The sequence below is a fragment of the Oncorhynchus keta genome, chromosome 34, assembly GCF_023373465.1.
Source record: "Oncorhynchus keta strain PuntledgeMale-10-30-2019 chromosome 34, Oket_V2, whole genome shotgun sequence".
Classification (NCBI taxonomy): Eukaryota; Metazoa; Chordata; class Actinopteri; order Salmoniformes; family Salmonidae; genus Oncorhynchus; species Oncorhynchus keta.
This window is the reverse complement of record NC_068454.1, coordinates 13415274-13441639: the sequence shown is the minus strand read 5'-3', so window position 1 is coordinate 13441639 and position 26366 is coordinate 13415274. Positions and strand designations below refer to the sequence as shown.

The 26366-nt window shown below is 45.5% G+C and overlaps 1 protein-coding gene across 1 annotated transcript in view; it reads left to right on the top strand.

Moving 5' to 3' along the window:
* Positions 1-7717: 7717 nt before the first annotated feature.
* Positions 7718-26366, top strand: part of LOC127915011 (AF4/FMR2 family member 1-like) — a 37408-nt gene continuing 18759 nt past the window's right edge. The window contains exons 1-5 of the mRNA XM_052493201.1: positions 7718-8363; positions 22855-22929; positions 23021-23048; positions 23338-23395; positions 24565-24616. Coding sequence (XP_052349161.1) covers positions 8295-8363; positions 22855-22929; positions 23021-23048; positions 23338-23395; positions 24565-24616 — 282 coding nt within the window. The 5' untranslated portion in view covers positions 7718-8294. The remainder of the gene's footprint in view (positions 8364-22854; positions 22930-23020; positions 23049-23337; positions 23396-24564; positions 24617-26366) is intronic.

The following is a 26366-nucleotide window of genomic DNA, read 5'->3' as shown; positions in this document are numbered from 1 at the left end:
TCCTCTCTTCTTTAATCCCTCCGGACTCCTCTATTCTTTAATCCCTCCGGACTCCTCTCTTCTTTAATCCCTCCGGACTCCTCTATTCTTTAATCCCTCCTGACTCCTCTTCTTTAATCCCTCCTGGACTCCTCTCTTCTTTAATCCCTCCTGACTCCTCTCTTCTTTAATCCCTCCTGACTCCTCTCTTCTTTAATCCCTCCTGACACCTCTCTTCTTTAATCCCTCCTGACTCCTCTCTTCTTTAATCCCTCTTGACACCTCTCTTCTTTAATCCCTCCTGACACCTCTCTTCTTTAATCCTTAATCCCTCCTGACTCCTCTCTTCTTTAATCCCTCCTGACTCCTCTCTTCTTTTTAATCCTCCTCCTGACTCCTCTTCTTTCATCCCTCCTGACTCCTCTCTTCTTTCATCCCTCCTGACTCCTCTTCTTTAATCCCTCCTGACTCCTCTCTTCCTTAATCCCTCCTGACTCCTCTTCTTTCATCCCTCCTGACTCCTCTCTTCTTTCATCCCTCCTGACTCCTCTTCTTTAATCCCTCCTGACTCCTCTCTTCCTTAATCCCTCCCGACTCCTCTCTTCCTTAATCCCTCCTGACTCCTCTTCTTTCATCCCTCCTGACTCCTCTCTTCTTTCATCCCTCCTGACTCCTCTTCTTTCATCCCTCCCTGACTCCTCCTCTCTTCCTATTATTTATCCCTCTGGACTCCCTCCCCTGACTCCTCTTCTTTCATCCCTCCTGACTCCTCTCTTCTTTCATCCCTCCTGACTCCTCTTCTTTAATCCCTCCTGACTCCTCTCTTCCTTAATCCCTCCCGACTCCTCTCTTCCTTAATCCCTCCTGACTCCTCTTCTTTCATCCCTCCTGACTCCTCTCTTCTTTCATCCCTCCTGACACCTCTTCTTTAATCCCTCCTGACACCTCTCTTCTTTAATCCCTCCTGACTCCTCTCTTCTTTCATCCCTCCTGACTCTTCTCTTCTTTAATCCCTCCGGACTCCATCTCCGCTTCCGTGTGTCTCATCGGTATTTCCCGTACATTTTCTCTTCAACTCCAAAATAGTCTCCATCATCTGCATCTGGTCTGATAAACTGGCCTTCCTAGTCCTTTCCCCAGGCTTTCTCGGTCTGGACATTTTTAACCACCAGCCTCTGAATTTTTTTTATTTTTAACTTTATTTAACTAGGCAAGTCAGTTAAGAACAAATTTGTATTTTCAATGACGGCCTAGGAATGGTGGGTTAACTGCCTGTTCAGGAGCAGAACGACAGATTTGTACCTTGTCAGCTCGGGGGTTTGAACTTGCAACCTTGCGGTTAATAGTCTAACGCTCTAACCACTAGGCTACCCTTCCGCCCCAATGATCTCCTGGAGGGCAGCTTTTTCTGTCCCTGCCCTCTATGCCTCTGTTATTTCCCCACCAGGCTTCCTCAGTGGGCACCAGTTTCTTCATCCGTCTCTGAAACGAGGGATGCTTTTTCTGTCTTTGCCCTCTCATTCATTCTGTTCATCTCTTATAGAGCTTTCTCTAGGTCTGTAGACTTATTCTACTGCCCCTTTACACTCCTCTCCAACTCTTGACCCCCGTCCTCGGCCCTCACCACTGTGTTAGTCAGGGGGGCATCTGTAACATACCTTTTGAAAAACAAAGTTCCCCTTCATGATTGTGTCCCACTTGTTGTTGATTCTTCACAAAAAAATACAGTTTTATATATTTATGTTTGAAGCCTGAAATGTGGCAAAAGGTCGCAAAGTTCAAGGGGGCCGAATACTTTTGCAAGGCACTGTATATATATATACACATATACAATTGTATTTATTTATTTTTATTTATCCGTTATTTTACCAGGTAAATTGACTGAGAACACGTTCTCATTTACAGCTACGACCTGGGGAATAGTTACAGGGGAGAGGAGGGGGATGAAAGAGCCAGTTGTAAACTGGGGATTATTAGGTGACCGTGATGGTTTTGAGGACCAGATTGGGAATTTAGCCAGGACACCGGGGTTAACACTCCTACTCTTACGACAAGTGCCATGGGATCTTTTAATGACCTCAGAGAGTCAGGACAACCGTTTAACGTCCCATCTGAAAGACAGCACCCTACACAGGGCATTGGGATATTTTTTTAGACCAGAGGAAAGAGTGCCTCCTACTGGCCCTCCTACACCACTTCCAGCAGCACCTGGTCTCCCATCCAGGGACTGATATATATATATATATATATATATATATATATATATATATATATATATATATATATATATATATATATATATATATATATAAAAGAAAATGTATATTTTGTAGTATTACCTGTATCTCTCATACCCATTGTAAGTTGCCTGTTTTACCACAGAATGTACTTTTAACAGCTTTCACAATCAATGTTCCATCTTGCAACTCCCGCTCGAGCGTGGTAGTCTTGCCGGGCCAAGTTTGTTTTTGTACCAGTTTTCATTTCTCAAAGGTCACCAGAGTCTTGGTTTTCCTGTCATCTGCAGTCATCTCGTCGAATATATATACACACAACCAGTCAAAAGTATGGACAAACCTACTCATTCAAGGGTTTTTCTTTATTTGGACTGTTTTCTACATTGTAGAATAATAGTGAAGACATCAATACACATATGGAATCATTTAGTAACCAAAAAAGTGTTAAACATATCAAAATATATATTTTTTGAGATTCTTCAAATAGCCACCCTTTGCCTTGATGACAGCTTTGCACACTCTTGTCATTCTCTCAGCCAGCTTCACCTGAAATGCTTTTCCAACAGTCTTGAAGGAGTTCCCACATATGCTGAGCACTTGTTGGCTACTTTCCCTTCACTCTGCGGTCCAACTCATCCCAAACCATCTCAATTGGGTTGAGGTTGGGGGATTGTGGAGGCCAGGTCATCTGATGCAGCACTCCATCACTCTCCTTCTTGGTCAAATAGCCCTTACACAGCCTGGAGGTGTGTTGGGTCATTGTCCTGTTGAAAAACAAATGATAGTCCCACTAAGTGCAAACCAGATGGGATGGCTTATTGCTGCAGAATTCTGTGGTAGCCATGCTGGTTATGTGTGCCTTGAATTGTAAATAAATCACAGACAGTGTCACCAGCAAAGCACCCCCACACCATCACACCACCTCCTCCATGCTTCCCGGTTGTGAACCACACATGCGGAGATCAAACGTTCGCCTACTCTGCGTCTCACAAAGACACGGCGGTTGGAACTAAAAATCTCAAATTTGGACTCATCAGAACAAAAAAAAAACAATTTCCACCGGTCTAATGTCCATTGCTCGTGTTTCTTGGCCCAAGCAAGTCTCTTCTTGTTATTGGTGTCCTTTAGTAGTAGTTTCTTTGCAGCAATTCAACCATGAAGGCCTGATTCACACAGTCACACAGTAACTCTGGGTCTTCCATTCCTGTGGCGGTCCTCATGAGAGCCAATTTCATCATAGCGCTTAATGGTTTTTGCAACTGCACTTTAAGAAAATGTCTAAATTCTTGAAATGTTCTGGATTGACTGACATTCATGTCCTATAGTAATGATGGATTGTCGTTTCTCTTTTCCATTTTGGAGTTTGATGCTTATCCCATGCTGAGAATAGAGGAGGTGATAGAAAGACTGGGAAATGTCTGGTTCATCAGTACACTTGACCTAACCAAGGGGTGTTGGCAGGTTCTTCTGACCCATTTAGCTCGTGAGAAGACCATTCCAGACGGCCTGCTCCGTTTGACTTCATGGAGCCCCCGCCACGTTTCAAAGGCTGATGGGCCGCATATCTGCGACCACATCAATCCCATGCTTCAGCCTAACTGGACTATGTGATAATCCACAGTCACACATGGGAGGAGCACCTAATCGGATTAACAGCGGTCACCGACGCCTTTCGGCAAGCAGGACTCATGGCCAACCCAAAGAAATGCACGCTGGGGGTAAGTGAAGAAAAGTATCTGGGCTATTCCATAAGGCGAGGGTTGATCAAATCACAAGAGCAGAAGGTCGCTGCAATCCAGGATTGGCCTCGACCAGTGAACAAGAAACAGGTACAGGCTTTCCTGGGAATAACCGGTTATTACAAACATTTCATCTAGGATTATGCAATCATTTCAGGACCCCTGTGTGACCTGACCCGGAAGGCCAAACCTGCCATGTTACAGTGGAAACCTGTGGCCGAGGAGGCATTTCAGAAACTGAAAACGGCCTTTTATTTACTGGATTTCTCGAAGCCTCTGATTGTACAGACAGATGCATCCGACGCTAGAATTGGAGCTGTATTCTCGCAGGAATTCCGGGTTCTAAACATGGTAATGCTGATGTCATGTCTCGTATGCATTCTTCGACCTCTCTGACCACAGGGTCGACGTTGAGGAGAAGGTATGTAGCCGTTTCAGAGGTTGTGTTGTGGATGGATGGTACGTGCCTGCCAGGTTTCTTTGTTTTTTGGCTGCCAGGATCAAGGACAGCAATGGGAAGTATTCCCCAGAGGCAGGACCACGGACAGCTCAGGGGAAACTTCTAGACTGCAGCAGAACAGCCACACCTGTCTCCAGTTGTAATCAGAGCCAAACTGCAGACAGGTGAAACCCATCAGTTCCTCTATTTAACTGTGCCCTGGGTTTCCTTTCTTTGTCTTTCTTTTCTTTATTTTTTTATCTCGGCAGGTGAAGGACTAGGAGGTTGTTGGAGAGACAGAGCGTACGGTGGAGAATGAGGTTTTAAAGAAGAAAGAAACATTGAACCCAAAGACCTTGGACTGGTGGTCACCTTCCACTGGTGATGAAGTGTTTACACTGTTTATTTGGGGTTTTGTAAACGTCCCTTTTCCAGGTCTCTGTCTTTCAAAGATAATAAGTAAAAATCCAAAATAACTTCACAGATCGTCATTGTAAAGGGTTTCAACACTGTTCCCCATGTTTGTTCAATGAACCATAAACAATTAATGAACATGCACCTGTGGAACGGTCGTTAAGACACTAACCGCTTATAGACAGTAGGCAATTAAGGTCACAGTTAATGAAACTTAGGACACTAAGAGGCCTTTCTACTGACTCTGGAATAACACTAAAATAAATATGCCCAGGGTCCATGCTCATCTGCGTGAACGTGCCTTAGGCATGCTGCAAGGAGGCATGAGGACTGCAGATGTGGCCAGGGAAATCAATTGTAATGTTCGTACTGTGAGACGCCCAAGACAGAGGTACAGGGAGACAGGACGGACAGCTGATCGTCCTCGCAGTTGCAGACCACGTATAACAACACCTGCACAGGATGGGTACATCTGAATATCACACCGGCAGGACAAGTACAGGATGGCAACAACAACTGCCTGAGTTACACCAGGAATGCACAATCCCTCCATCATAGCTTAGTCTTTTCGCAATAGGCTCAGAGAGGCTGGACTGAGGGCTTGTTGGCCTGTTGTAAGGCAGGTCCTCACCAGACATCACCGGCAAGCGAAGAGCCCGGATCTCAATCCCATTGAGCACGTCTGTGACCTGTTGGATTGGAGGGTGAGAGCTAGGGCCATTCCCCCCAGGAATGTCTGGTAACTTGCAGGTGCCTTGGTGGAAGAGTGGGGTAACATCTCACAGAAAGAACTGGCCAATCTGTTGCAGTCAATGAGGAGGAGATGCACTGCAGTACTTGCAGTACTAATGCAGCTGGTGGCGACACCAGATACGGACTTACTTTTGATTTTGACCCCACCCCCCCCTTCGTTCAGGGACACATTATTCCACTTCTGTTAGTCACATGTCTGTGGAACTTGTTCAGTTTGTCTCAGTTGTTGAATCTTGTTATGTTCATACAAATATTTACACATGTCAAGTTTGCTGAAAATAAACGCAGGTAACAGTGAGAGGACGTTGCCAAAGCCTGCTTGTAGTAAACCAGTTTAACCCTTCACTTGGACTGGGGTTGTGTGTTTAACCCTTCACTTGGACTGGGGTTGTGTGTTTAACCCTTCACTTGGACTGGGGTTGTGTGTTTAACCCTTCACTTGGACTGGGGTTGTGTGTTTAACCCTTCACTTGGACTGGGGTTGTGTGTTTAACCCTTCACTTGGACTGGGGTTGTGTGTTTAACCCTTCACTTGGACTGGGGTTGTGTGTTTAACCCTTCACTGGGACTGGGGTTGTGTGTTTAACCCTTCACTGGGACTGGGGTTGTGTGTTTAACCCTTCACTGGGACTGGGGTTGTGTGTTTAACCCTTCACTGGGACTGGGGTTGTGTGTTTAACCCTTCACTGGGACTGGGGTTGTGTGTTTAACCCTTCACTTGGACTGGGGTTGTGTGTTTAACCCTTCACTGGGACTGGGGTTGTGTGTTTAACCCTTCACTTGGACTGGGGTTGTGTGTTTAACCCTTCACTTGGACTGGGGTTGTGTGTTTAACCCTTCACTTGGACTGGGGTTGTGTGTTTAACCCTTCACTGGGACTGGGGTTGTGTGTTTAACCCTTCACTGGGACTGGGGTTGTGTGTTTAACCCTTCACTTGGACTGGGGTTGTGTGTTTAACCCTTGGACTGGGGTTGTGTGTTTAACCCTTCACTTGGACTGGGGTTGTGTGTTTAACCCTTCACTTGGACTGGGGTTGTGTGTTTAACCCTTCACTTGGACTGGGGTTGTGTGTTTAACCCTTCACTTGGACTGGGGTTGTGTGTTTTTAACCCTTCACTGGGACTGGGGTTGTGTGTTTAACCCTTCACTGGGACTGGGGTTGTGTGTTTAACCCTTCACTGGGACTGGGGTTGTGTGTTTAACCCTTCACTTGGACTGGGGTTGTGTGTTTAACCCTTCACTGGGACTGGGGTTGTGTGTTTAACCCTTCACTTGGACTGGGGTTGTGTGTTTAACCCTTCACTTGGACTGGGGTTGTGTGTTTAACCCTTCACTTGGACTGGGGTTGTGTGTTTAACCCTTCACTTGGACTGGGGTTGTGTGTTTAACCCTTCACTTGGACTGGGGTTGTGTGTTTAACCCTTCACTTGGACTGGGGTTGTGTGTTTAACCCTTCACTGGGACTGGGGTTGTGTGTTTAACCCTTCACTTGGACTGGGGTTGTGTGTTTAACCCTTCACTTGGACTGGGGTTGTGTGTTTAACCCTTCACTTGGACTGGGGTTGTGTGTTTAACCCTTCACTTGGACTGGGGTATTATTTCACCTTTTAAATAAGCGGCTGAGGTACTCAAACGCTTTATCTCCCAGATAGCCGCATACTGACTAGTTTAGGTTGCAGAGCCAAATATAAGGCCTCAATGATGATGACGTAATGAACGATTTGCATCTCCTTTTGTGACGTTTGTTGCCTGTCAGTTCCGAGTCAACTTTATTAATGTGATTACCACGTAAATAAACGCATTCTTCTTATGCCCCCTTATTATTTGTGTATGCCCTCCACTTCTCCTTGGAGATAAAACTTGTGAAAAACGACCACATTTCCCATTTTTCTCTATGTCTCAGAGGAGCAATAGGGCGGTCCTGGGGATTTGTGTCACCTTCCTTGTTAAGGGTTGCTTTAAATCTATTTGGTCTCTGCTGTTGTTAATCCATCTCCATTTAAACCCGATCCTCCTTTCACCTCTGTCCATCTCTCTCCACCCATCCCTCTCTCTCTATTTTTTTCTGCCAGCGGGATCTAGGGCACGAACATGAGTCATATTTCATTAGAACAACACAAACTCCACACAACACAGACCCGCGGTGCCGCCTCTCAGTGTTGCAGACAGCGACTCCAGCAGAGTGCATTTAGCGCTAATGATGACATGCGCATTTACTGGCAGGATGCGAAGAGCGCGAAACAACAATTGAACAGAAAGTCACTTCTGTAGAGATTGTACATTGAGTGCACAGTGAATTGTGCACTACGCTGTGCTACCATTCAAAAACGCATAAGGAGGAGTGTGCGCGAGATTGTTTCCGTTTGTGCGTGTGGGTCATTGATGTCGGTGTGTAGGGGCAGCCTGGTCAGCAGGCTAGTCAGTGGCTGATATAACAGCGCTCCTCGCCTATGTTTGAACTTCATGCCTGAACATATGTGTATGCCATGTTTTCTAGCGCGGAGCTCTGTCATGCGAATCCTCTGGTACGCCCACGCACAGCCCACGCACAGAGCACGCACGCTCGTTCACTCCCAAGACGACACCGAATCCGTGACTCTCTCCAGTTGAGCTGGTGACGCTGTTCGCTCTCTGGCGGTAGAACGGGGATGTTTGGCATTTGTACCGATTTGTGCTTGCACGGTGGTGCGTCTTCTGTGAGATGAACGGATGGAGAGGACCAGTGACCAAAAATGCCTACAGTCCTCCGCGGCACGGGAAAACTTTCCATCGTGTGTTCACTGATTCGTTGCGCATCTCAGGTGAGAAGAGATACATTACGGTTTCTGCTTTTCTTTGTTTAACTTGAAGCGTAATTTACTATTTTGTAGTCTAATATAATTTATTGGAACTTTTATTTTTTTTTTAAATGGACGGCTATTGCATTTCATTTCTCATTTGCAAATTATTATTTAAAAAACATATTTAATATATTTAACCTTTATTTAACTAGACAACCTTTAATTTGAAAACAAAATTAACGGTGAAATATGCTTAATGCACAAAGCTAGTGTAGGATGTATTGCAAATACAAAGCAACAATTAAAATGGTTTGAAATGTTATATTGATTTATACAGTAGACTGCATTGTCACGATGAGATGGAAAATCAGTTTAGGACTCTTGTGGTTAGTGACGGTTAAACCAATTTCCGTCGTTGACAGGCCAAGCGCAACCTTTTGTTTTCGGTTTAGATCCAAGCATGCTCTGTTCTAAATATAGAAAGAAACGGTAGATATTTAGAAAGACTTTCAAATCATGTCGCACTGCAAGTTGATCCTGGTGAATCTGTCACTTTGGCCTATTGGCGCTGTAGGTCACAGGTGGTGGGAGAAGAGTTGGCTTGCATGCTGTTTGTTTGCAGGTGTTGTGATGGGTCGTGGTTGGTTTGGGCACTGGAGACCACGGTGTGTGTCTGGAGAGTTGCACCACCATTAATGTAGGCTGCTGATGCTACTGTTAATAGATGTGAGAAATGCATTATGCACAATGACACTTATAATCTACTATGGCTACACTTTCAGCATTGTGTTCGATGACAGGGCTGCACGTACACACACATCACACCTTCATGCCAGTGCTGCGCTGATTACGCAGTCAGACAGTGAAGTTACTCAGAGAGAGAGAGAGAGAGTACATAGAACACAGTGCCCACAGAGTTAGAGAGGCTAGTAAAGGGGGTTAGAGAGAAGGACAGAGGGAGGCAGTAAAGGGGGTTAGAGAGAAGGACAGAGGGAGGCAGTAAAGGGGGTTAGAGAGAAGGACAGAGGGAGGCAGTAAAAATGGGTTAGAGAGAAGGACAGAGGGAGGCAGTAAAAGGGGTTAGAGGGAGGCAGTAAAGGGGGTTAGAGAGAAGGACAGAGGGTGGCAGTAAAAGGGGTTAGAGAGAAGGACAGAGGGAGGCAGTAAAAGGGGTTAGAGAGAAGGACAGAGGGAGGCAGTAAAAGGGGGTTAGAGAGAAGGACATAGGGAGGCAGTAAAGGGGGTTAGAGAGAAGAACAGAGGGAGGCAGTAAAAGGGGGTTAGAGAGAAGGACAGAGGGAGGCAGTAAAGGGGTTAGAGGGAGGCAGTAAAGGGGTTAGAGGGAGGCAGTAAAGGGGTTAGAGGGAGGCAGTAAAGGGGTTAGAGGGAGGCAGTAAAGGGGTTAGAGGGAGGCAGTAAAATGGGTTAGAGAGAAGTACAGAGGGAGGCAGTAAAAGGGGGTTAGAGAGAAGGACAGAGGGAGGCAGTAAAAGGGGGTTAGAGAGAAGGACATAGGGAGGCAGTAAAGGGGGTTAGAGAGAAGAACAGAGGGAGGCAGTAAAAGGGGGTTAGAGAGAAGGACAGAGGGAGGCAGTAAAGGGGGTTAGAGAGAAGGACAGAGGGAGGCAGTAAAGGGGGTTAGAGAGAAGGACAGAGGGAGGCAGTAAAGGGGGTTAGAGAGAAGGACAGAGGGAGGCAGTAAAGGGGGTTAGAGAGAAGGACAGAGGGAGGCAGTAAAGGGGGTTAGAGAGAAGGACAGAGGGAGGCAGTAAAGGGGGTTAGAGAGAAGGACAGAGAGAGGCAGTAAAGGGGGTTAGAGAGAAGGACAGAGGGAGGCAGTAAAGGGGGTTTGGTGAGAAAGACAGAGGGAGGCAGTAAAGGGGGTTAGAGAGAAGGACAGATAAATTAATAATAAAAATTAAACAACAGTAAACATTACACTCACAAACGTTCCAAAGGAATAAAGACATTTCAAATGTCATATTATGTGTAAAAACAGTGTCGTAACGATGTACATAAGGGAAATACATTAACAATACATATGGGTTGTATTTACAATGGTGTTTGTTCGTTCCCTTTTCTTGTGGCAACAGGTCACAAATTGTGCTGCTGTGATGGCACATTGTGGTATTTCACCAAGTAGATATGGGAGTTTATCAAAATTGGGCTTGTTTTTGAATTCTTTGTGGGTCTGTGTAATCTGTGGGTCTGTGTAATCTGTGGGAAATATGTGTCTCAAATATTGTCATATATTTGGCAGGAGGTTAGGAAGTGCAGCTCAGTTTCCATCTCATTTTGTGGGCAGTGAGCACATAGCCTGTCTTCTCTTGAGAGGCAGGTCTGCCTACAGTGGCCTCTCTCAATAGCAAGGCTATGCTCACTGAGTCTCTCTCTCTCTTTATCTCATTCTTTCTTTTTCTCTCTGTCTCTATATGCAGCATCTGGAACAGGAAATGGTGGTGGCAGACATGCATTGCTCTGCCTCACAGGTGTGTGTGTGTGTGTGTGTGTGTGTGTGTGTGTGTGTGTGTGTGTGTGTGTGTGTGTGTGTGTGTGTGTGTGTGTGTGTGTGTGTGTGTGTGTGTGTGTGTGTGTGTGTGTGTGTGTGTGTGTGTCCTTCTGTTGGCAGTTGGTAGAGATTGGAGCTTGTAACGCCAGGGTACTTGGGCCAATCGAATGTATGCACACATGACTGTAACAACACATGACTGTAAGTCGCTTTGGATAAAAGCGTCAGCTAAATGGCATATATTATTATTATTATACAGATTGCTTTACTTGGGCCAAACACAACAAACAGATGAGCAAGAGTCATTTTGATGTAGGGTCACATGCTCTGGTTTGGTTTCACAATCTATATCTATCAAGGCATTCTCATTGGTTACTGAAAGACCACCACTGTATAGACCAATGATATATATAAACCCTAGATTGCTAATGCTGTGTATTGGCCACCAGTGAGAGGCTCTGAAGCCACCGGTCGGCCATATTGGCATTCCCCAGAAGGAGCAGTTCTCCATAGGAATTAATGGAATTCTTCAATTCAATGTTTCAAGGACAAAATTCACTTAACATTAGAATTTACAAAAATCTATATTTAAATTTTTATGTTTAGCTCACATAATATAACTTAAAAGTATGCATTAGGTGTCTGTAATACACTATTTATACACACAAGTATATGGACACCCCTTCAAATTAGTGGATTCGGCTATTTCAGCCACACCCGTTGCTGACAGGTGTATAAAACCAAGCACACAGCCATGCAATCTCCATATACAAACACTGGCAGTAGAGTGGCCTTACTGAAGAGCTCAGTGATCTGCAAAGTGGCACCATCATAGGATGCCACCTTTCCAACTAGTCAGTTCATACAATTTGTGGCCTCATTATCTGGAAGATAGATAATGAGTACATAGAAAACAGTGCCCACAGAATATGAGAGGCAGTAACAAGGACTAGAGAGTGAGCACATAGTCTGTCTTCTCTTGAGAGCCATGTCTGACTGCGGCAGCCTTTCTCAATAGCAAGGCTATGCTCACTGAGTGTCTCTCTCTCTCTCTCTCTCCAAACATATGCCCTGCTAGAGCTGCCCCAATCAAGTGTAAGTGATGTTATTGTGAAATGAAGCAACAATCGCTCAGCCGCGAAGTGTTAGACCACACAGAACGGGACCACTGAAGTGCACTGTCCTCGGTTGCAACACTCACTACCGAGTTCCAAACTGCCTCTGGAAGCAACACTCTCTACCGAGTTCCAAACTCCCTCTGGAAGCAACACTCTCTACCGAGTTCCAAACTGCCTCTGGAAGCAACACTCACTACCGAGTTCCAAACTGCCTCTGGAAGCAACACTCACTACCGAGTTCCAAACTGCCTCTGGAAGCAACACTCTCTACCGAGTTCCAAACTGCCTCTGGAAGCAACACTCACTACCGAGTTCCAAACTGCCTCTGGAAGCAACACTCTCTACCGAGTTCCAAACTCCCTCTGGAAGCAACACTCTCTACCGAGTTCCAAACTCCCTCTGGAAGCAACACTCTCTACCGAGTTCCAAACTCCCTCTGGAAGCAACACTCTCTACCGAGTTCCAAACTGCCTCTGGAAGCAACACTCACTACCGAGTTCCAAACTGCCTCTGGAAGCAACACTCACTACCGAGTTCCAAACTGCCTCTGGAAGCAACACTCACTACCGAGTTCCAAACTGCCTCTGGAAGCAACACTCTCTACCGAGTTCCAAACTCCCTCTGAAGCAACACTCTCTACCGAGTTCCAAACTGCCTCTGGAAGCAAAACTCTCTACCGAGTTCCAAACTGCCTCTGAAGCAAAACTCTCTACCGAGTTCCAAACTGCCTCTGGAAGCAAAACTCTCTACCGAGTTCCAAACTGTCTGGAAGCAAAACTCTCTACCAGTTCCAAACTCCCTCTGGAAGCAACACTCACTACCGAGTTCCAAACTGCCTCTGGAAGCAAAACTCTCTACCGAGTTCCAAACTGCCTCTGGAAGCAACACTCACAATACCGAGTTCCAAACTGCCTCTGGAAGCAACACTCTCTACCGAGTTCCAAACTGCCTCTGGAAGCAACACTCACTACCGAGTTCCAAACTGCCTCTGGAAGCAACACTCACTACCGAGTTCCAAACTGCCTCTGGAAGCAAAACTCTCTACCGAGTTCCAAACTGCCTCTGGAAGCAAAACTCTCTACCGAGTTCCAAACTGCCTCTGGAAGCAAAACTCTCTACCGAGTTCCAAACTGCCTCTGGAAGCAAAACTCTCTACCGAGTTCCAAACTGCCTCTGGAAGCAAAACTCTCTACCGAGTTCCAAACTGCCTCTGGAAGCAAAACTCTCTACCGAGTTCCAAACTGCCTCTGGAAGCAACACTCTCTACCGAGTTCCAAACTGCCTCTGGAAGCAACACTCTCTACCGAGTTCCAAACTGCCTCTGGAAGCAAAACTCACTACCGAGTTCCAAACTGCCTCTGGAAGCAAAACTCTCTACCGAGTTCCAAACTGCCTCTGGAAGCAACACTCACTACCGAGTTCCAAACTGCCTCTGGAAGCAAAACTCTCTACCGAGTTCCAAACTGCCTCTGGAAGCAACACTCACAATACCGAGTTCCAAACTGCCTCTGGAAGCGACACTCTCTACCGAGTTCCAAACTGCCTCTGGAAGCAACACTCACTACCGAGTTCCAAACTGCCTCTGGAAGCAAAACTCTCTACCGAGTTCCAAACTGCCTCTGGAAGCAACACTCTCTACCGAGTTCCAAACTGCCTCTGGAAGCAACACTCTCTACCGAGTTCCAAACTGCCTCTGGAAGCAACACTCTCTACCGAGTTCCAAACTCCCTCTGGAAGCAACACTCTCTACCGAGTTCCAAACTCCCTCTGGAAGCAACACTCACTACCGAGTTCCAAACTGCCTCTGGAAGCAACACTCACTACCGAGTTCCAAACTGCCTCTGGAAGCAACACTCACTACCGAGTTCCAAACTGCCTCTGGAAGCCACGTGAAGGGAAATCTTAATGCTTTCAACTTTGTGGCAACAGTTTGAGGAAGGACCTTTCCTGTTTCAGCATGACAATGCTCCCATGTACAAAGAGAAGTCCATACAAAAATGGTTTTTCGAGATCGGTGTGGAAGAACTTGACTGACCTGAACAGAGCCCTGATCTCAACCCCATCGAACACCTTTGGGATGAATTGGAACACCGGAACACCGACTGCGAACACTGACACACTGCCAGGCCTAATCGCCCCATCAGTGCGCGATCTCACTAACGCTCTTATGGCTGAATGGACGCAAGTCCCCGCAGCAATGTTCCAACATTTAGTGGAAAGCCTTCCCAGAAGAGTGGAGGCTATTATATAGCAGCAGGGGGGACGACGACGACGACTCCATATTAATGCCCATGATTTTGGAATGAGATGTTCGACAAGCAGGTGTCCACATACTTTTGGTAAGGTAGTGGAGAATATTTGTGACAAAAACAAATGTAGACATTAATACATGCATTTCTATAGCTTCCAGAATATTTTTCCTGATGGTTTGGGAGAGCCAAGATGGAGGCTTCAACACAGCACCCCCTATCAGTCTTCTAGTGTATATATTAATCATTGGTATAGACCTCCACAACACCTTCATATTTTTAGCCCTGTAGATGTTATACTGTACCTTAGTGGATGCTTCTATATCTATAGGACTTTTCTCAAAAAATGTCTGTCCTCACACAGGTCACAGGAAGTGAGCGTATTCTAGGGGTAAGAGATGGTTTACTTTCTACTCTCAACCTACAGGACCACCATAACTACTGCACTGATCTACGCCGCTCTGCACTAGTTGAATCAGATGGGTTAGTGCTGGGCTGGAACAAATGTGTGTGGTATTATACGTTACACTCTCTCCTGTCCACTTATTGGTGGTTGCCCTGAGGCTTTTAGTAACAGGCATTTGGGGGAATATGTGTTGTTTTTGTTTTCTGAACTGAACATGTCTGACTGTAGCCTGTCTGACTGTTGCCTGTCTGACTGTAACAGAGCAACATCTGACTGTAGCCTGTCTGACTGTAACAGAGCAACATCTGACTGTAGCCTGTCTGACTGTAGCCTGTCTGACTGTAACAGAGCAACATCTGACTGTAGCCTGTCTGACTGTAACAGAGCAACATCTGACTGTAGCCTGTCTGACTGTAGCCTGTCTGACTGTAACAGAGCAATGTCTGACTGTAGCCTGTCTGACTGTAACAGAGCAACATCTGACTGTAGCCTGTCTGACTGTAGCCTGTCTGACTGTAACAGAGCAACATCTGACTGTAGCCTGTCTGACTGTAGCCTGTCTGACTGTAGCCTGTCTGACTGTAACAGAGCAATGCCTGACTGCAGCCTGTCTGACTGTAACAGAGCAATGCCTGACTGTAACCTGTCTGATTGTAGCCTGCTTTCTGAAAGTAAGTCTCACTGTGCGGTTCCCATTCTACCTGTTCATAGCCAGAAGACAAACACAGGAAAGAGAGAAAAAGAGAAGGGAGAGAGAGAAATAGGGAGTGGTAGGAGATCAGAGAGAGAGAGGAAGGAGAGAGCAACACAGTGACTAGGGTCTGGTTTTAATGATAAACTCTGTTGTCATAGAGGCACTATGTCACTGCCTACGTCACTACTTTATCAGCTTGAATAAAATACTAAATAGTAGCTAGCAGGATGGAGATCACAAAGGTTATTTTTGATGACTGCATTTCGTAAATGGTTGGTTTGCATCAACTACCTTAACTAAAATCACTACAAAGGTTTTGAATCGCGACGTTCTGGCATGTCTGCCTCGTGATTTGTTGGGAGAGTCCCCTGACGTAGGCAGTGACATAGTTCCTCTATGCGAAAATAGTTCATTATTGAAACCAGACCCGAGTCACTGTGTTGCCATCTATCTGCTCACTCTCCTGGGAAGGCTTGTTGTTTTGAGAGGAGGGATGAGGAACGAGGGATGAATCGGTGCCCTTGGTGACTGAGAGGGAGGAGAGGCGAGATAATGAAGTGAAAGGAGGAGTAGAGAGAAGGAACACTTGCCCTCCGGGGTTGTGGGGAAAGTGTTTATGGAGAAGAGAGGGAAATGAAATGCTTTACTTTTATTTAGTTTAGCTTTACCATATTGTGTGTGTGTGTGTGTGTGTGTTAGACTGAATGAATGAAAGGAGACATGCTTCTTAGAGCGGAATGAAGCTCCATCTCTCTGCTGTTCTGTCACATCTCTATCTACATGTTCATCTCTCTGCTGTTCTGTCACATCTCTATCTACATGTTCATCTCTCTGCTGTTCTGTCACATCTCTATCTACATGTTCATCTCTCTGCTGTTCTGTCACATCTCTATCTACATGTTCATCTCTCTGCTGTTCTGAAACATCTCTATCTACATGTTCATCTCTCTGCTGTTCTGTCACATTTCTATCTACATGTTCATCTCTCTGCTGTTCTGACACATCTCTATCTACATGTTCATCTCTCTGCTGTTCTGACACATCTCTATCTACATGTTCATCTCTCTGCTGTTCTGACACATCTCTATCTACATGTTCATCTCTCTGCTGTTCTGACACATCTCTATCTACATGTTCATCTCTCTGCTGTTCTGACACATCTCTATCTACATGTCCATCTCTCTGCTGTTCTGACACATCTCTATCTACATGTCCATCTCTCTGCTGTTCTGACACATCTCTATCTACATGTTCATCTCTCTGCTGTTCTGACACATCTCTATCTACATGTTCATCTCATGTCCATCTCTCTGCTGTTCTGACACATCTCTATCTACATGTTCATCTCTCTGCTGTTCTGACACATCTCTATCTACATGTCCATCTCTCTGCTGTTCTGACACATCTCTATCTACATGTCCATCTCTCTGCTGTTCTGACACATCTCTATCTACATGTTCATCTCTCTGCTGTTCTGACACATCTCTATCTAAATGTCCATCTCTCTGCTGTTCTGACACATCTCTATCTAAATGTCCATCTCTCTGCTGTTCTGACACATCTCTATCTAAATGTCCATCTCTCTGCTGTTCTGACACATCTCTATCTACATGTCCATCTCTCTGCTGTTCTGATACATCTCTATCTACATGTCCATCTCTCTGCTGTTCTGACACATCTCTATCTACATGTCCATCTCTCTGCTGTTCTGACACATCTCTATCTACATGTCCATCTCTCTGCTGTTCTGACACATCTCTATCTACATGTTCATCTCTCTGCTGTTCTGACACATCTCTATCTACATGTCCATCTCTCTGCTGTTCTGACACATCTCTATCTACATGTCCATCTCTCTGCTGTTCTGACACATCTCTATCTACATGTCCATCTCTCTGCTGTTCTGACACATCTCTATCTACATGTCCATCTCTCTGCTGTTCTGACACATCTCTATCTACATGTTCATCTCTCTGCTGTTCTGACACATCTCTATCTACATGTTCATCTCTCTGCTGTTCTGACACATCTCTATCTACATGTCCATCTCTCTGCTGTTCTGATACATCTCTATCTACATGTTCATCTCTCTGCTGTTCTGACACATCTCTATCTAAATGTCCATCTCTCTGCTGTTCTGACACATCTCTATCTAAATGTCCATCTCTCTGCTGTTCTGACACATCTCTATCTACATGTCCATCTCTCTGCTGTTCTGTCACATCTCTATCTACATGTTCATCTCTCTGCTGTTCTGACACATCTCTATCTACATGTTCATCTCTCTGCTGTTCTGATACATCTCTATCTACATGTTCATCTCTCTGCTGTTCTGATACATCTCTATCTACATGTCCATCTCTCTGCTGTTCTGACACATCTCTATCTAAATGTCCATCTCTCTGCTGTTCTGACACATCTCTATCTACATTTCCATCTCTCTGCTGTTCTGACATATGTCTATCTACATGTCCATCTCTCTGCTGTTCTGATACATCTCTATCTACATGTTCATCTCTCTGCTGTTCTGACACATCTCTGTCTACGTGTCCATTTCTCTGCTGTTCTGAAACATCTCTATCTACATGTTCATCTCTCTGCTGTTCTGACACATCTCTATCTACATGTCCATCTCTCTGCTGTTCTGACACATCTCTATCTACATGTTCATCTCTCTGCTGTTCTGACACATCTCTATCTACGTGTCCATCTCTCTGCTGTTCTGACACATCTCTATCTACGTGTCCATCTCTCTGCTGTTCTGACATATGTCTATCTACGTGTCCATCTCTCTGCTGTTCTGACACATCTCTATCTACATGTCCATCTCTCTGCTGTTCTGACACATCTCTATCTACATGTTCATTTCTCTGCTGTTCTGACACATCTCTATCTACGTGTCCATCTCTCTGCTGTTCTGACACATCTCTATCTACGTGTCCATCTCTCTGCTGTTCTGACATATGTCTATCTACATGTCCATCTCTCTGCTGTTCTGATACATCTCTATCTAAATGTTCATCTCTCTGCTGTTCTGACACATCTCTATCTACATGTTCATCTCTCTGCTGTTCTGACACATCTCTATCTAAATGTCCATTTCTCTGCTGTTCTGACACATCTCTATCTACATGTCCATCTCTCTGCTGTTCTGACACATCTCTATCTACATGTCCATCTCTCTGCTGTTCTGACACATCTCTATCTACATGTTCATCTCATGTCCATCTCTCTGCTGTTCTGTCACATCTCTATCTACATGTCCATCTCTCTGCTGTTCTGACACGTCTCTATCTACATGTTCATCTCTCTGCTGTTCTGACACATCTCTATCTACATGTTCATCTCTCTGCTGTTCTGACACATCTCTATCTAAATGTCCATTTCTCTGCTGTTCTGACACATCTCTATCTACATGTCCATCTCTCTGCTGTTCTGACACATCTCTATCTACATGTCCATCTCTCTGCTGTTCTGACACGTCTCTATCTACATGTTCATTTCTCTGCTGTTCTGACACATCTCTATCTAAATGTCCATCTCTCTGCTGTTCTGTCACATCTCTATCTACATGTCCATCTCTCTGCTGTTCTGACACATCTCTATCTAAATGTCCATATCTCTGCTGTTCTGACACATCTCTATCTAAATGTCCATCTCTCTGCTGTTCTGACACATCTCTATCTAAATGTCCATCTCTCTGCTGTTCTGTCACATCTCTATCTAAATGTCCATCTCTCTGCTGTTCTGACACATCTCTATCTAAATGTCCATTTCTCTGCTGTTCTGACACATCTCTATCTAAATGTCCATCTCTCTGCTGTTCTGACACATCTCTATCTACATGTCCATCTCTCTGCTGTTCTGACACATCTCTATCTACATGTCCATCTCTCTGCTGTTCTGACACATCTCTATCTACATGTCCATCTCTCTGCTGTTCTGACACATCTCTATCTACATGTTCATCTCTCTGCTGTTCTGACACATCTCTATCTACATGTTCATCTCTCTGCTGTTCTGACACATCTCTATCTACATGTCCATCTCTCTGCTGTTCTGACACATCTCTATCTACATGTCCATCTCTCTGCTGTTCTGACACATCTCTATCTACATGTTCATCTCTCTGCTGTTCTGACACATCTCTATCTACATGTTCATCTCTCTGCTGTTCTGACACATCTCTATCTAAATGTCCATCTCTCTGCTGTTCTGACACATCTCTATCTAAATGTCCATCTCTCTGCTGTTCTGACACATCTCTATCTAAATGTTCATCTCTCTGCTGTTCTGACACATCTCTATCTAAATGTCCATTTCTCTGCTGTTCTGACACATCTCTATCTACATGTCCATTTCTCTGCTGTTCTGACACATCTCTATCTACATGTCCATCTCTCTGCTGTTCTGTCACATCTCTATCTAAATGTCCATCTCTCTGCTGTTCTGACACATCTCTATCTACATGTCCATCTCTCTGCTGTTCTGACACATCTCTATCTACATGTTCATCTCTCTGCTGTTCTGACACATCTCTATCTAAATGTCCATCTCTCTGCTGTTCTGATACATCTCTATCTACATGTCCATCTCTCTGTTGTTCTGACACATCTCTATCTACATGTCCATCTCTCTGCTGTTCTGATACATCTCTATCTACATGTCCATCTCTCTGCTGTTCTGACACATCTCTATCTAAATGTCCATCTCTCTGTTGTTCTGACACATCTCTATCTACATGTCCATCTCTCTGCTGTTCTGATACATCTCTATCTAAATGTCCATTTCTCTGCTGTTCTGACACATCTCTATCAAAATGTCCATTTCTCTGCTGTTCTGATACATCTCTATCTAAATGTCCATCTCTCTGCTGTTCTGACACATCTCTATCTACATGTCCATCTCTCTGCTGTTCTGACACATCTCTATCTACATGTCCATCTCTCTGCTGTTCTGACACATCTCTATCTACATGTCCATCTCTCTGCTGTTCTGACACATCTCTATCTACATGTTCATCTCTCTGCTGTTCTGACACATCTCTATCTACATGTTCATCTCTCTGCTGTTCTGACACATCTCTATCTACATGTTCATCTCTCTGCTGTTCTGACACATCTCTATCTACATGTTCATCTCTCTGCTGTTCTGACACATCTCTATCTACATGTTCATCTCTCTGCTGTTCTGACACATCTCTATCTACATGTCCATCTCTCTGCTGTTCTGACACATCTCTATCTACATGTTCATCTCTCTGCTGTTCTGACACATCTCTATCTACATGTCCATCTCTCTGCTGTTCTGACACATCTCTATCTACATGTTCATCTCTCTCTCTCTCTCTCTCTCTCTCTCTCAATACTTTATTTGAATCCACCAATCAAATTACATTTAAAAAGTATCTAAACCTGTCAAAGATCCCGGTTTGCATGGACACTCAAATGTACAGAAAGCACCTCCTCCTTCTCCAAACAGCTAGGCGGCCCACGACAACTGATACACACACACATACACACATACACACACACACCAAATCAGAACAGATAAGGCCTGACCTTTTCCAGAGCCTGTTTCCTGTTCAATGGTGACGCAAAAGTCAGCATGGACTTGGCACACAGAAAAAACAAACTTCTTTCTGCCATGAATTATTGATTCATACTAAATAACTTCTCCTAACATGTTTTGTTTTTGTCAGTCAATCTAATCAGTTGTATGTGATGAGGACTGGAGCAAAGACAGTGTAGTGCCAGATCTCCCTCTGTAGCTGGCCGGCTGGCTTCCTCTTCAGCGCTGGGCTCCTGTATTCAGATAGAACAGACAGTTTAGTGCCAGATCTCCCTCTGTAGCTGGCCGGCTGGCTTCCTCTTCAGCGCTGGGCTCCTGTATTCAGATAGAACAGACAGTGTAGTGCCAGATCTCCCTCTGTAGCTGGCCGGCTGGCTTCCTCTTCAGCGCTGGGCTCCTGTATTCAGATAGAACAGACAGTGTAGTGCCAGATCTCCCTCTGTAGCTGGCCGGCTGGCTTCCTCTTCAGCGCTGGGCTCCTGTATTCAGATAGAACAGACAGTGTAGTGCCAGATCTCCCTCTTTAGCTGGCCGGCTGGCTTCCTCTTCAGCGCTGGGCTCCTGTATTCAGATAGAACAGACAGTGTAGTGCCAGATCTCCCTCTGTAGCTGGCCGGCTGGCTTCCTCTTCAGCGCTGGGCTCCTGTATTCAGATAGAACAGACAGTGTACAGTGTACTATCCTGTCTTATAATCACTCCGATGATTATCACCCCGACGATTATCACCCCGATCATCACAAACCCTTTCCTTCCTCTGGCAGACCAATGCTTCAGGGACATTGTCGCAAACACACGCACACACACACACGTGCACATACCCACATGCACAGGCATACACATGCTCACACACTCACACACACAAATATGCACAAAACACACAGAAGTGGATGTACAATACACCCAAAGTGTCAGGAAGTGACAGGTTGTCTCTCAAAACACATCACAGCCACAATAGAGTAAGAACCTGTTTCACACTGTGTATCGGCTGTATCATTTCACCTTTGAATTCACACACACACATTGTCCATGGTCTGTCTGTCTGTCTGTCTGTCTGTTTGTGTGTTTGTGTGTGTGTGTTTATCACAATCTACATATTTTGCAGACACCCTACAAGCCCTCTCCTCACCCCTCTCATCACCCCTCAGCCCTCTCATCACCCCTCAGTCCTCTCATCACCCCTCAGCACTCTCATCACCCCTCAGCCCTCTTCTCACCCCTCGCATCACCCCTCAGTCTTCTCATCACCCCTCAGTCTTCTCATCACCCCTCAGCACTCTCATCACCCCTCAGCCCTCTTCTCACCCCTCAGTCCTATCATCACCCCTCAGTCCTCTCATCACCCCTCAGCCCTCTTCTCACCCCTCGCATCACCCCTCAGCCCTCTCATCACCCCTCAGCCCTCTCATCACCCCTCAGCCCTCTCATCACCCCTCAGCCCTCTCATCACCCCTCAGCCCTCTCATCACCCCTCAGCCCTCTCGTCACCCCTCAGCACTCTCATCACCCTCATGTCTTTCAGGTCAAGGGTTAGAGTTAGGACATAACCAATCACACGTTGGTCTAAAGCTAGGTTAAGTTCAATGGCTAAAGCCCATAGTGATGTGGTCCAGGCATTAAGCAGGGAAGTGGAGAGTAATCTGTAACCTGAGTAATCAAGCATTTCGCAACACCCGCAATAACATCTGCCAAACATGTGTATGTGACCAATACAATTTGATTGGATTTGAATGAGTCATAATAAATACCACAACACTCCCTCTAGTGGCATGTTTTAGAATGAGTCATGAGAAATACCACAACACCCCCTCTAGTGGCAGATACCTTCTCTTGGTCAAGATTTCCTCATCGGGCACTGCAGCCTGTACTATGAGTCAACCCCCAGAAGACTCTCATTCTAATACTGCAGAGTGTGTGTGTGTGTGTGCATCTCTGTGACCTCTGACCTCTAAACTTCCTTCCCCCAGGACATGACCCATTCCTGGCCATCCCAGCAACCCTCAGGAGGGAGTCAGGCCCAGCGCTTCCCCTATAACCCTAAGGTAGGGCTGTCTGTGTCTGTGTGTCTGTCTGTGTCTGTCTGTGTGTGTGTGTCTTTAATTTCTCTCTTGCTCTCTCTCTCGCTCTCTTTAGGAAGCAAAGCAGCACACAACTCAGCAAAGTATGTATTCACACTCCAGTGTGTGTTTTTGTCCTGTGTGTATATGTCTGTAACCTTTCCCTGTCATGTTATACCGGATATGTATAGCGTGACAATGTGTGTGTGTCTTCACTCCTGTGTCTCCCTCGTCTCCCTCGTCTCTCTCTCTCTCTCTCTCTCTCTCTAACCTCTCTCTCTCTCTCACCTCTCTCTCATCTGTGTCTCTCTCTCTCACCTCTCTCTCATCTGTGTCTCTCTCTCTCACGTCTCTCTCATCTGTGTCTCTCTCTCTCACCTCTCTCTCTCGCAGCTTGGGAGAATGTGCAGCAGCTGAGGATGACCCAGCCTCACGTGGCGCCTCACAAATCGTAAGTGGGACACGAGAAACATGATCTACCTAAGGTCACCGAACACTGGGGCCATGAGCCGGGCTGTGATCCTCGCTTACACACAAACACGCACGCACACACTTACAAACCGACACACACACACAGAGGGAGTAGTACTAATCGGACAGTTTTAGTTGTGCAGCCAACATGGCATAAAAACACCAGGACACCAGGACACCAGGACACCAGTCCAAAGGTGACCTGACATTTGTGTGAACCTCTTCAGATGCAGAACAGGCTCCTGACTTATTAACTCTTTATATCCTCTGTCAGAGATGACATATCATACATCATTACTGGACTGGATACAGCCTCTGTCAGTCATACCTCATTACCCCCTCACAACTAGACTGGATACAGCCTCTGTCAGTCATACCTCATTACCCCCTCACAACTAGACTGGATACAGCCTCTGTCAGTCATACCTCATTACCCCCTCACAACTAGACTGGAGACAGCCTCTGTCAGTCATACCTCATTACCCCCTCACAACTAGACTGGATACAGCCTCTGTCAGTCATACCTCATTACCCCCTCACAACTAGACTGGATACAGCCTCTGTCAGTCATACCTCATTACCCCCTCACAACGAGACTGGATACAGCCTCTGTCAGTCATACCTCATTACCCCCTCACAACTAGACTGGAGACAGCCTCTGTCAGTCATACCTCATTACCCCCTCACAACTAGACTGGATACACAGCCATTCTCCTCACAACTAGATTGGATACAGCCTCTGTCAGTCATACCTCATTACCCCCTCACAACTAGACTGGATACAGCCTCTGTCAGTCATACCTCATTACCCCCTCACAACTAGACTGGATACAGCCTCTGTCAGTCATACCTCATTACCCCCTCACAACTAGACTGGAGACAGCCTCTGTCAGTCATACCTCATTACCCCCTCACAACTAGACTGGATACAGCCTCTGTCAGTCATACCTCATTACCCCCTCACAACTAGACTGGAGACAGCCTCTGTCAGTCATACCTCATTACCCCCTCACAACTAGACTGGATACAGCCTCTGTCAGTCATACCTCATTACCCCCTCACAACTAGACTGGATACAGCCTCTGTCTACTTCATCCTTTCATTTACTTTAGTCTTTCTCTTTACGTATGGTTTTAATTTTTTTCCCAGCATGCTCGCTGATGACTTGAAGCTCAGCAGTGACGAGGAGGATGCTGACAAGGTAGGGACGCCCAAGAACATTCTACAAACCTTTCAGAACATTTTAGCAATATTTCAGACACTCTCTCCGCCCTCCCTCTTTCCTCCCTATCTCCTCCCTCCTTGCACCATTCCTCTCTGCTCCCTCCAACACTCCTCTAGCCCCCCCACACACCTCTACCGTTGGCTTCTACACAGTAAAAGAATGAAGCCAAACTTGTTTTTAGTAACTATAGTAACAAATAACTTTGTAACTGAGTAACGTGGCTACATCCCTTATTTAAAGTTGTATTATCTGGAAGGGGAGGGAGGAAGAGGGAATATTGAGAGAGGGGTCGAAGATTGAGAGGGACTCCTGCAGTTTGGTGAGGGGCCAGGCCTGGGGGGGCTGGGAGAGAGAGAGAGAGAATAGCATGCGAAATGGCTTTTTGAGATCACATTACTACACACAGATCATAAACGTAATGTTCGCTAGCTAACAGTGAGCTGTACCTAGAAAACAACTTTCTGATGAATTTAGAAACATATAATACCTGTAGCTAGACTCTTACCTGTATACATGGAACGCTTCAAACCCTTTGATTAAATAAGACGTCCTGTGTGGTTTCCGTTTTGTTTGTACAGCTTGCTTGGCCCGTTGTGTCAAGTCCCTCTGGATCACACTGACCGTGTGCAATGCCATAAGAATCATCTTAAGCTTTAGCCCCCACCCAAACTCTGACCATTGTACTCGCCCTAGCAGAGCAATTTTTTTTTTTTTTTTTTTGCCAACGTTTACTGACACCGGCCATCTTCAACCGGGTTTTGAGCGTTTGTCACGACTTCCGCCGAAGTCGGTTCCTCTCCTTGTTCGGGCGGCGTTCGGCAGTCGACATCACCGGTATTCTAGCCATCGCCAATCCACCTTTTATTTTCCATTTGTTTTGTTTTGTTTCCCACACACCTGGTTTACATTCCCTCATTACTTGTTTTGTATATAACCCTCTGTTCCCCCCATGTCTGTGTGGGGTATTGTTTATTATCAGGTGGGTACGCTTCCGGCCAGTTTTGTTGTGTACCCGTGCTTTGTGGCAGCCGGTACTTTGTACTTGGTTGTGTGTACTTTGTACTTGGTTGTGTGTACTTTGTACTTGGTTGTGTGTACTTTGTGCTTGGTTGTGTGTACTTTGTACTTGGTTGTGTGTACTTTGTACTTGGTTGTGTGTACTTTGTACTTGGTTGTGTGTACTTTGTACTTGGTTGTGTGTACTTTGTGCTTGGTTGTGTGTACTTTGTGCTTGGTTGTGTGTACTTTGTACTTGGTTGTGTGTACTTTGTACTTGGTTGTGTGTACTTTGTACTTGGTTGAGTGTACTTTGTACTTGGTTGTGTGTACTTTGTACTTGGTTGTGTGTACTTTGTGCTTGGTTGTGTGTACTTTGTGCTTGGTTGTGTGTACTTTGTGCTTGGTTGTGTGTACTTTGTGCTTGGTTGTGTGTACTTTGTACTTGGTTGTGTGTACTTTGTGCTTGGTTGTGTGTGCTTGGTTGTGTGTACTTTGTACTTGGTTGTGTGTACTTTGTGCTTGGTTGTGTGTACTTTGTACTTGGTTGTGTGTACTTTGTGCTTGGTTGTGTGTACTTTGTGCTTGGTTGTGTGTACTTTGTGCTTGGTTGTGTGTACTTTGTGCTTGGTTGTGTGTACTTTGTACTTGGTTGTGTGTACTTTGTACTTGGTTGTGTGTACTTTGTACTTGGTTGTGTGTACTTTGTACTTGGTTGTGTGTACTTTGT